At 36.3% G+C, this 12551-nt stretch overlaps 1 protein-coding gene across 3 annotated transcripts in view; it reads left to right on the top strand.

Moving 5' to 3' along the window:
- The first annotated feature begins 2597 nt into the window (after nt 1-2597).
- Nucleotides 2598-12551, top strand: part of RASSF6 (Ras association domain family member 6) — a 55799-nt gene continuing 45845 nt past the window's right edge. For 2 of the 3 annotated variants that reach the window (XM_074324461.2, XM_074324460.2), the window contains exon 1: nt 2629-2811. In XM_074324461.2, coding sequence (XP_074180562.2) covers nt 2708-2811 — 104 coding nt within the window. In that variant the 5' untranslated portion in view covers nt 2629-2707. Of the gene's footprint in view, nt 2812-12551 lie in introns of all 3 variants that reach the window. The other variant, XM_019720835.3, reaches the window with a different exon arrangement.

The raw sequence follows: 12551 nt of genomic DNA, 5'->3' as shown, positions 1-12551 counted from the left end.
ACTACTTAAAGTTAAAAAAAATTTTATGTCTAAAGTGTACCATAAACAAAACTAAAAAGCAAACAATACTGGGAAATATAGTCAGAGCATATATGACAAAGAGCTGACGTCCTTAATATATAAAAAAATCTTATAAATCAATACAGAAAAGATGAGCACAGAGTACAATAAACAAAAAAGCAAAAATACAGAGTAAGTCTAAAGAAAGAGTTCAATCTTACAGGTAATTAATAACATACATATTTAAAACAGGATGTGTTTTTCTACCTTTCAAATTGATAAATGTTTAAAAGAAGAATAAAAATCCAAGAGTTAACCGAGCAATATAAAATTCACACTTTTTTTGAGAGAAATTCTTTTAAAATATCATTCCCTTTAAACTGGCAACTTTATTTTTTGAAGTATAGCTAAAAGGCATAATTATCATTATGTGCAGTTGTATGTAAACATTTACTGCAGTGTTGTTTATAGTTACATAAATTGTCACACTAGGGAACTGATTAAACAAATAATGATATATTCATATGATGTAATATAGTGCAGCTAGTTAAAATCACATTGCAGAAAAATGATTGACATATGGTAAATTGTTCATAATATGTTTTATGTGAAAAAAGCAGGTTATAAAACAATAAGCCAAATGTAGCAGCATTTTGGTAAATACCCATAGAGAAACTATGACAATAAAGACAAATTGTTTGTAGTAACTAAATTTGGGAGATAGAATTGCATGTGATCTTTTTCCTCTGAATGTCTGTGGTTTTCAAATTTTCCACATTGCACATTGTAATTATGTACTTTTGATATTACAAAATAAAAATTACATATTTATAGAAGAGTAAGTACTCAAAAACAAAAGGAGTCACTGAGCCTCTAACTAAAGAAAGTAGTTGCAAATCAGTAATCAGAATAAAGGTTTCCAGGATGCTTGCAGATAAAAAATGCAAAACAAGGTTGCCCTGATACAGATAATAAACAAATGATCCCCACAGAGTGCAGACAATGGGGGTGGAGCATGGATTTGAACAAAGACTCCTGGAGCCTAGCAGCTGTAGAGACTGCAGGTCCTGTTAGTCATCATCCAAAGGTCAGTCCATACCAGCAGGGGGTTGTGGTGCCAACAAGACAATCAAACTAATACCCACAAGTAATAATACCAAGTCACAGTGTCCTCATATATGAGGTTGTAGAAGTTTTCATTGTGACCCAATAAACCTATTTGCTTGATTCTGTTCAGTTTATTAAAATAGCCCACAGAATGATAAATCTGATTGTTTCTGGTCTGTACATACCACAAGTTAACTAGATAAATTGGCTAACTTTTTGAACATACAGAACCCTTAAACTGCTGTAGCTGCCAAACATAACCTGCAAATCTTGAGTAGTGGTTTCCAAAAGTTAGCCAATAAAACAAACAGGTCACTCAAAACGGTATATATGCATTCAATAATAAACAAAACAGTAAAATACTTTCAGATAGTGATAATTGCCATTAGTACAGTCTGTGAATTTGACACTTGAACATGCAGGACACTAGAAATCAACTCTGCCAACTGAACTCATTGAAGGAATTATATTTAATTCTTTCTGAGGATTCTAAGGTTTATAGTTGAAAAATAACCTTTAAAAAATTATCAGTTCTTTACACAGGAAACAGGTAAAATATCAATTATACCAAAAAGTGTGTGTGTGTGTGTATGTTTGTGTGTAAATAATGGCACTTTTTCTTGCCACAGCATCTGTCACCTGAGGCTTTCTAAGTCTTTCGTGCCTACCTCTTTTTTTTTGGACTGATCTTATTTAATTTTAAATAAAAATAAAAAGTTCTGGTATTTCAGTAGTTTTCAAAGAGGGAGCTCCTATTTTCTTTTTTCTTTTTTTGCTGTGTCAATGTTTTTATCCCTTTTTTAAAACTTGAGGTATAATTGACATAACATATTAGCTTCAAGTGTACAACATAATGATTTGATATTTGTACATATTGCAAAATGATCACCACAATAGGTCTAATTAACTAGACATGGGTGCTCTTTTTGAAATTGGAGGTACTGAGGAAAAGCAAAATCCCCAAATTCAATCCAGTAGATAACAACTCAATTGTTGTTCATTTCCTGTTATACTTTATTACAATAGTTTTTAAACGCTGATGTCTACCAGATTCTTCTGAGGAGCTTATTGAAAAGAAACAGGTGCCAGCAGCCTACCCCAGATCAGAGTCTCATAGGTGCAAAGGCCTAAGGGTGTTCAGGTTTAGCAAGTTACATTAGGGTTCTGGTGCACCCTGAGGCCCTGAGGTGTGAGAAGCACTGCTCTGGGTGAAAAGGTACTGAGGGACAAAGGAGGTGGCACACACACACACAAAAAGGAAAATTATGAAATTTCTAATTGAAAAAGTTTTGAAAGACAAGTGAATGATGACAGTCAGTCCTAATTGGTGTCATTTCTTTCATAGACTATTTCTCTACAGTCTGGATAGACTAGAAAGTAGAGATTAGAATTAGTCCAGTTCAGTGGTTAAAGCGTTAACCAGAATGTCAATTCACTTCTCAAGAAGTGTGACAAGGAGCAAAGGAGTCTTCCTATCAGCTGCTCCGAGGAAAGAAAGTAAACACTCCCAACATGCACTGAGGCACAGGGAGTGGCTCAGGTTTCTGACACTTCCCTGCGGTGGCGAAAAGGAGTAATAGTTAACTGCTTCTTGGGCTTGATGACCGTGAGTGTGGAGGGGCAGTGCCAGCAGAGCCCCAGCGGTGCTCAGGTAAGCCGGGGCGCCCCTCCTCCAGCACTTGGCACCGACCTGCGCTGTGACAGGTGAGTGAGCACTGACTTTCCGACAGTCTGTGACCAAACAGGGGAGCAAACTGTGAAGCAAGTTCAGCTCAACAACTAAGGTGAAAAGGCTCCTCCGGCTCACAATGTGAACAACAGGTGAAAAATGGGGGTAGGGAAAGAACCCCTTTACTCCACTCGCTGAGGTCAAGTTGAGGTCAAGTTATTAGAAAGCAGAATCCATACAGGCAGCCAAGGTAAATGTGTGCACGTATCAGAGCAGCCTGAAACCCAGACATTACTTTCCCTCTTGATTTTTTCAGAATACCTATTCCTGACTGAGGTAAGCATGTGGGGAGGGGGAAAAGGAGGGGGTGAGGGAGGGAGGGAAGGGCGTGTGGAGGTCAGTGTGGACACTGAGGCCTTTCTCCCTTTTCCTCAAGGGAAATAGCTCAATGAGCACTTTACCTGGAATTGCACATTACTAGATATTAGAGTTCTGCCTGACACCTTTCTCTGAGTTTTCTTACGGTTACAATGTTGTATTGAATGAGCAGACATGAAAGGATTCAGCTAAACTTTTGTCTCCACAAAGTGACAGAGACATTCTCCACACCCTACTCCCCAGAAAAAGTTGAAAAGGATTTCTGATATAATTTAAGACCTCACCACAATGAGAGAATAAACATAACTAATTAAGTGGGATCCCCTGAGTTAAGGATACAAATTCTGAAGCAGGAGAGCCATAGGTTCAAATTCTGGCTTTTGCCACTTAGTATTTTGTTCCTTAGCAAGTTACTTAACCAATCCAAGCCTCAGTTTGTCATCTGTAAAACAAGCATCCTAACAGGATCTGCCAATAGGACTTTGATGGGAATTAAACACTTAGCAAGTATTCTATAAACGGTTCCTCCTATTAGCATTAAGAAATAAGCTGCTCTTCAAAGGATCCAGATCAGGGAGTGTGAGCTGAGCTGGAGTTACTAGAGTTGAGCTGGTTTCCAGAGTGGATCCAGGATACATAACAGATGGCAAGTGAGCAAAGCATGACCTCTCTGAGTGGCAGTGAAGTTTTTCTGGCTTCTTGCCACTTTTCAAATTGAGTACATGGCGGCAAATTCAAGCTTACTTTCTACTCAATCACTTTTATTTTGGAAAAATCCCGTTTATGCTAATCTGTTATTTCTAAAAAGGAGACACAACTTTATAGTAGGAGAGTTACACACAATCCCGTATTGTGGAGCCCATGACATTTGAGTTTTATAAGACAGCTTGCCTTTGAATAATTTTGAGAAAATTAGACCATAGAGTCCGTGTTGTTATATTGCAGCACATTTTGTACTGTTTATATTAAAGTGATGTAGACTTACGTCTGTATTGATGGTCAAGAAATATAAAACAATGATACCTGTATTTTATTGGTGTTCACCTCTTAAACTTAAATTACGGGGAAATGACCTTATTTTATAAAATTTTATTTAAAGGGGACTTGTTAATATTGCTGTTAGTTTTATCAGTGATGATAATTTTGAGGCAGGGACAAACTTGGTAGCTGTGACTAGCAAAGTATTTCCATTGATGACATTTTATATTTTTATTAATATAAAACATTTAAATGATTTGCAGTTGATCTTAGCTTAATCATCATTGTTTTAATGGATTCCTTTTTTCAAATTGCAGAGTAAATTCTCCAATGTACTTAAATTCTCCAGTTGGATATTGACTGGAGAATGGTGAATGGAATTCTAAAGCCAACCAAAATGAAGTTTATTGTTGTCCTCTAGGGTCTGATTTCATTTAGTGTGGTTTAGCTGAAAACTTATAAAAGAATTATATCCATTTAGAATAAATTATAGTACTCCTCTTCACTAAACAGTTTTTAAAAAAGGAAATATATCTTTAGGCCAAATAGGTATTGTTAGAACTTCTTAAACCAAGTTATTTCATTTTGATATTTCTTAATAGACATATGTCTAAACAATGCATAGTAGCCTCACTTGAGATAAATCTACTTAACCGTATCTGAGATTAATTTGAGATTAATTTATTTAATCACATAACTGGGGGTAAATCTTCTTGGTTAAAATCTATTTTAGTATACATATGTTTTTCTACTATTTCTAATGCATATAACATTTTATAATAAACTATTAAATGTTTTGGTAGAGAGAGGGCGAGAGAGAAATAATGGTAATTAAAAAAATTAACTTTTCCAATTATATTCAATATAGTATAGCATGTATATAACATGTCTTTTAACATGTAATTCAAAAATTTATATCTGATATTTGTTTTAACTTCCTAAAATAAGAAATACCCTATACATTTAATTGAAATAGAAATCTAATGCTAACAGTCAATTTACTTATACAGATTCATTGGTTACAATGCAGATAGGGAATTTAGGATTGTTAGAGATAAATGGATTTCATATAAAAGTTTATATTTTTAAAAATATTCAAGTATGGGTCAACTGAAAATACAACCTCTGAGAAAGAACGTCTTCTGAATAGTCTCTTTTTGCACTGAAGTCTAGAGTTAGAGAGAGTTAGGCTTTGTTGCAAAAATTAATGTTATGTTTTTCAAAGCTATTAAATATAGTGATTTCATCACTTCATAATATCATCTCAAGTACCAAACTAATACTACTGCTTTCAGTAGTTGAATATGAAAATGTCTCCTTTTTAAGTGATGAGAGTGTTATCTTAGTAGCTTAAATGGTTGAAGGACAACTTCTCCATCATCATCCCAGAGCCTAGTAAGGGGAGAATAGAGTCCCAATTCTTTAGCAGCCCATATATGAACAGGAAGAATGAGTCAAGATTCTAATGAAGTCAACCTTAGAATCTCTTCTTGGAAACTCAGATGAAGTGGAAAATCCATGAGTTGTACCACAGCAGAATTCCAGAAGATGCTGTTACCAGACTGAGCATCTCCCTCCCAGACTAAGTTCTGGCAAGATGCGTCAAATCCTTACATGGCTTAAAACTAGCTTGCTTCTGCTACTGCTCCTGCTTTTCTCACTCCCCTGAGGGCACTCTGGGGAGAATAATGCACATGGCATTATTAGCATGGTGTAAATATGCAATAGAATGTTAATGGCTTGGTATTTCAAATTAGATTCCACTCGAACTGACAGCAGTGGCATGCTGCCATAGAGGTCTGGTTGTTCATGCCAAATAGGTACTACATCCTGTTTAGTCCTGTCTTTAATTCAAGCACTGTAATACGTTTCTATTTATCTCAAAACAAACAATTCCTAACTGCTATCACTATCACTTAATAAATGATAGTTTTGATACTCTAACTCTTATACTCTCTCAACGTTTATTCCCATCTATGCAAATGAGACACCTTTCTTAGAAAAAATATGGAGTGAGATGTTTCCCAGAAACCAAACTTTTCTTGACTCTTTTCCTGTTTTGTAAGAATTGGATGACGGATAAAATTATAGATTTTTTTTCTCACATCCTTAAAATCATGTAATTGTATATAGATCTTCTCTATTTCAAGTTTGCAGGTCAGAGCTTGGAGAAAACTTTATTTTCTTTAGAGCTTTATGTTGGGGCTGAATACATATTTGTAACTTTTTTTTTTCAATATTAAAATTTCTTTATTTTATTTTAATTGTGGGGAAAGCATGCCCTAATATGTTTATAATTACACAATATGAGTAACTGTATATGAATACATTAGGACAATTTTATAAGCAGCAAGCGTTTTTCTAGATTTATATTTTGTGTACAACTTAGTAGAAGCAAAGACTTATTTGTAACTTTTAATTGTTTATTAGGGCCAAAACAATAATAAGAAAAAGAAACTCCATGTGTACAGCCCTTAATATAATCTTACTTAATAATTGAAATATACACTTGCTGTTTTAATGTGTTACTTTCTGTTTTTTTGATGGTGTATGTTACGTAAGATATGTTCCTCGTACATAATTTAAAAAATAGATAGAATAAAAAAGAAAATAATTATCACTCATTTTCATAGCTCTCAATTATACTATTTTAATATATCTCCCCATATATTGAATATATTCATTATTTTATATATGTTTTATCTATATACTTGTTCATATATATATGTATACATATATATTTTTTCTTTTTTTTTTTAACTAATAAGAGTGTTATCTTAGTAGCTGAAATCTTTGAAGGACAACTTCTCTATCATCATCCCAGTGCCTAGTAAAGGGAGAAGAGAGTCCCAATTCTTTTACAGCCCGTGTGTGTGTGTGTGTGTGTGTGTGTGTGTGTGTGTGTGTAATATACATATACACTGTAGGTAATACAAAACTGAAATAAGCAGTAATCTTATTCTAAAGGAACTAATAGTCAAATTGAGTAAAATAAAATATAGTTATAGAGAGGAAAGCAGTAAGTAATTAGAAAGCTGCAGACATTTTCCTGTGAAAGTTTAACAGCAGGAAAAATTTGTTTTGGCTGGGGAATATAGAGAAATTGATACCTGTGTGTTTTTATTTGTTTGTTTGTTTGTTTGTTTTAGCTTATTGTGAAATTATGACTGTCTTGACACTGAATGCACCCACTGGCCTCAGAAATAAGGGGTTGTAGATACAGATACAGGCTATACTTCCTGTGGTTAGCACAAGACTGGGTCCAAAGAAGGAACTCATGAAATATTTGTTGACTATACAAATGAGTGAACCAAATTTTCCACTTTTAAACAAGTAACCATTTAATTAATCCATGCTCGGGCACAAGAAGATACTTTAAATGCCTGGCCCATTTGAGTTAATTGGGGCTTGGATTCCCCTTCCATCCTCCGGCTTCCTTGTGGTAAATGGCCAGTGAGGGCAAGCCCACATCTAGGCAGGATACAGAGTGGAGGGAGGTGAATCACTGACGCTCTCTGATGCTCTCTGATGCTCTCAGGTCTCACTGCTGCCTGCACACTCAGCACTCCCCTTCTGCCTCCTCAGGCTCCTGGTCCTGTCTTCTTGCTCAGACCAATTCTACCTACTTAGTCTCCTCCCTTCCCTGCTGAGTCACATAGGTCTACGTGATCCTAGACCAACCTAGTACTTCCAGGACTGTGTATTTCTTCAGGACTTAATTGCTGACCATATAATTCTTATCTCTTGAGCTCCATTCTGTCTGGACAAAATGAAAAAGTAAACAACCACACTTATTACATAAGAAATCTTATTTCATACACACTCTAAGTCAATAAGCTCTGGCCCCAGGACTGGAGAGCCCTGTACAATTCACCCTCCCAGGAAAGTACATAGATTTGTAGCAACTATCTTCCTCCTCAAGTCATGTGTATTATGTTCTACCAAAATAATTGTGAACTTCCAAATTAAGACCTCCAGGTTTCTAGACCTGTGCTTTTACCTGTTTTCATATTTCCTCTCTATTTCTGCTAGTCATGAACTCTGTTATCCTCCTCTTAAGCCTTTTGAGGAAACTAGCTCAGACCCTTAAATCCACCAGGTCTTTATAATTTAAAAGATAGTCACAAGGGCCCTTCCAGGTTTTAATTTGCTATGAATCATGGGTAATGGGAATGGAGAGGGGAAACTATTTGAATTCATAGAGATATGTTTCACTTCAGCAATTAACAATAAAATGACTTATCAAATCACATTGTTACCTTTCAGGTATTGAGACTGAATACTTTCTTTAGCCGTATTTTAGATTCAGACATGGTCAGTATTATTTCTTATTCAATTAGCATATACTGCTTATTCACAAAAATTTTATCCCATTTTTATTTTCTTCTATAAATTCAATTCTACTGTCTTCCTAAGTTCAGAGAACAATGTAAAGGCTTTTGAAATTCTTTCATCACATCTGAAGTCGTCTGATTTACTTCAGCATAGGTCACAAGTTTACATAGCTATTGTTTGCCATCTTTAATGATACCTTAGCTATTTTTTTAATGAATACAAATAAGGAGCCAGTCAGGAAGCCACTGCAATGATTCTTCAGCCCATCGCTGTCAATTTGCACTTTTTTATTGTAAGAAGCTTCCATTGGTGATTCTTCAGTACAAGATATCTCCAACTTCTAGTCTCAGCTAAAATATAATGTTAACTATGAGGTCAAGAAAAGTTTTATAAATAGTACTTAATCCTCTGGGCCACATCTTCAACTTTACATTTAGTCAGTCACTCAACAAGTATGAATTGAAACCCTTCCATATTCCAGGTACAATTTTAAGAGCTGGATGTATACAGGTAAATTTAAAAAGCACTTATTGTAAGAAATTCATGTTGCAGTTGGGGAAGACAGACAATGTAAATAAATAAGATCCTTTTTCAGATATTAATACATAATTAGATGAAACTAATGTGATAGTGACTGATTGAGACTTGCTTAGGGAAGGCCTCTGAGAGAAGAGACACTTGGACTGAGATCTTCATGATGGGAAACAGGCAGCTATGTCACAGTCTAAGGGACAGAAGCTCCAAGTAGGAGGAGGAGCAAGTATAAATCCCTGAGACAGGAATAAGCTTAGGGAGTGACTGAAAACCAGAAAGAAGGCCAGTGTAAATGATATATAACCAATGAGGGAAATAATGAAAGGAGTGAATACTAAGACAGTGACAGGACCTTGCGAGTCATTGTAAGGAGGTTATATTTTATGCTAGTTCATTGTTGGAAGTCTTTGCAAGGTTTTAATCATGAGATGACAAGATCTGATTCTATCTTTAGAGTTACCATTCTGGATGCTGTGAGGAGAATGGAATACTGGTCACAATGGGATGCAGGGAAACCAGTCAGGAGGCTGACGCAGTAATCCAGAAGAAAGATGGTGGTGGCTTGGCTCAAAGTAGTAGCATTGGAAATAAAAGCTTTTGAGTTCAGGTTATATATTAAGGTACAATCAATAGGATTTATGTTTGGATTGGAATCTGGTTATGATGAAAGAGTTAAAAATAAGACTGAGTCTTAGTTTTTGGTGCTAAAAGGAAACAATTGTGGAGGAAAGCATTCTGGAACATTGGACAAAGTCAGTGTTTCTGTTTTGGCCATGTTGATGTTGAGAAGCCTGTTAGACATCCAAGTAGAGATTAATTAGGTAATGACATGAGTCTGGAGCTCAGCAGATAGGCTGGGCTGGAGATGGATTAGATGACCTGGAAGAAAGTATAGGGAGTGAAGAGAGGATGGCCACAGACAGACTGGTAGGACAAGCAAGCATTTGTGATCATCTAGAAGAGGTGGCAGAGGAGGCTAAAATGTTGCGGCCAATGAGACAGCAAGAAAACAAGGCAAGATTGTTGTGGTGGCTGCTTTGTCTCAAAAGCTGTAAGAAAGAAAGTGTTTCAAAATGAGGGAACAATCAACCTCGTCAAATGCTGTTCAGAGGCAGAGAAAACAAAGAAAGAAAATGAACTATTGGAATATGGGAGAAGAAGTACATGGGAGGTTGAATTAAAGGAACAAATGATAAACAATCTGGATCCAGGAAGGAGAAAGTCATGTTTGAGCAGCAAGGTGACCACTGAGGAACGCACTAGGGCACATCAGTAACTCTTTCTGTGGGTGATTAGAATGACAAAATCTAGGGGAAATACTCAGGTTTTAGAATAGAGAGCTAGGGTTTTATAAGCAAAGCCAGACTAAATCCTGTGAATGAGTAACTGGGATTTGTTGGGTTCATAGAGCACGCTGTGTCTGAAATGCTCATGTAGCTTCTGCTCTACAGAGTTAATTTACCCGTTTTGCTGAACGTGAGTCCTCTCCATGAAATCTCCTTCCTCTAAATGATACGACATCAAAGAGGATGACATTCCCAACTAAGGGGCAACATTCTTTGAGCAAGAGGATATGAGTAGGAAAGGAGAAGACATAAATTGATAATATCAATTCAAGAAGGAATGTGGAAAATGACATCACAGCACTGTAGATAGTAGGCTATGGGAGACTTGATAATGTCCCATTTGAGCAGAGACTGGAAGGAAGCAGAAACCTGGACCTGCAGTGACCAAAGTCCTCTCATGTGAAAAAACTGGTGAGAAGAGGCTCGGTGGTATGGAATTCCATTAGACTAGACAGTCTGGTGTTAAAGAAAACTTTAATTTTGAGTTTGAAAAGGTAGGTTTGGGTGGGATTACAGAAAGCCCGAATGTCAGGTTAAGGGGCCTGGGCTGTATTGGCTAAGAATGAGATCCCAGGAAAGCTTGTGGACAAGAAGATGATGTGAAATCATAATGGCAAAAGCATAAAAGGAAACTAGTCAAGCATTCAGCTTAGAGACTATTATGTATGCCTGATGAGATATGCTCATAGCCTTCAAATAGATGATATAATTTCAAACTAACAATGGGCTGAGGAAAAATATGCATCAGGAATTTTGTGAGAATAGCTTCTTTCTTTCTTTCTTCCTTCCTTCCTCCCTCCCTCCCTCCCTCCCTCCTCCTCCTCCTCCTCCTCCTCCTCCTCCTCCTCCTCCTTCTTCTTCTTCTTCTTCTTCTCTATCTCTCCCCTCCCCCTCTTCCTCCTTCTCTCCCTCCCTCCGTCCTCTTTTCTTTTCTTTTCTTTTCTTTTCTTTTCTTTTCTTTTCTTTTCTTTTCTTTTCTTTTCTTTTCTCTTTTCTTTTCTTTTCTTCCTTCCTTCTTTCCTTCCTTCCTTCCTTCCTTCCTTCCTTTCCCTCATTTTTTTGATTTTTTTAGATTGGTATTCTCCTGGAGAAAAATGACATGAAATGCCTTCCACACACCTTACCTCAACCAAAATAATCTGATTCAGAAGGGAAAGGAAGCAATCCCTCTTGTTCTTTTTTAAAATAAAATAACTGATCTTGTCTCTCCAGCCACCTTTTTATTTTGGCTATATTACTTATGACTGCATAGGCTTAAAGTAATGGTAATTAAATATTCAATTTCTGCAAAATGGAATGACTAGAAATTATTATATTTTAAATCTCTGGTTATACCTTAATGCCATTTATATGAAGACATAAAGGAGGATATTATTCATGTCTGACCACAGTTTCCAGGGCCTGAAGGAGACTTAAAAGCTGTTATGTCACACTTAATCAATCCTGCGTGTCCAAGCTTGATTTCAGCTGCCTGGAAACTTAAAATTATGTTTGCAGGACTGGGCAGGGTTCAGCCAGTTTGGATTGAGTTTCCGTAATACAAGGAATATGTTTCCTTGCACAGAATCATACAGGAAAAAATTCTTTCTAGAATTACCCCAAAACAGACTACCCACATTGGCCCATCTTTCCTTGCCTTGGGCCACTGATTCTGTCGTTTTTCAGCTTACATAATACAGGCTCCTCTTTTCTTCACACCTCCAAATATTGCCCTACGATCTCTTCTCTACTCTAGCTATCTTGTATTCCCATGTTGCCATAAAAATTTCAGTGATTGCAAAATGCGTCTTTTTTGGGTCACAGAAGCCTTTGAGAAGTTAATATCTTCTTAAAGAAAATAACACTGAGCTGCTAAGTAAGCAGAAGTTTAAAACTGACTGGGGTTTTTTTCCCACTAGTCTCTGGAAATTTTACTTTAAAACACAATAACAGCAAGACATCTATTTTTTTTTTTTTCATATATTTCTGGAAATTTCACTGTGAACTATAAAAACAGCAAGGCTTCAGAAACATTATTCCAGCCAGACAGAATTCCTCATGTGGCTTCTCTTTTGTTCTTTTTATACTTCTCAATAAAAAGTAAGCTCTGCAGCAGGAAAGGACAGCTTCAAACACCCCAAGCACATCTGTGCATTTATAGAGATGGAACAGGAGGATAATTTTTAAATAACAAAAACCTGGTAGTATCAGAAATGTGAATAAGA

This window comes from Rhinolophus sinicus, chromosome 1 (assembly GCF_057876585.1).
Source record: "Rhinolophus sinicus isolate RSI-liver-muscle chromosome 1, RSI-T2T, whole genome shotgun sequence".
In the NCBI taxonomy this organism is placed as follows: Eukaryota; Metazoa; Chordata; class Mammalia; order Chiroptera; family Rhinolophidae; genus Rhinolophus; species Rhinolophus sinicus.
The sequence above is the reverse complement of the archived record's forward strand: the minus strand, read 5'-3'. Positions and strand labels throughout refer to the sequence as shown.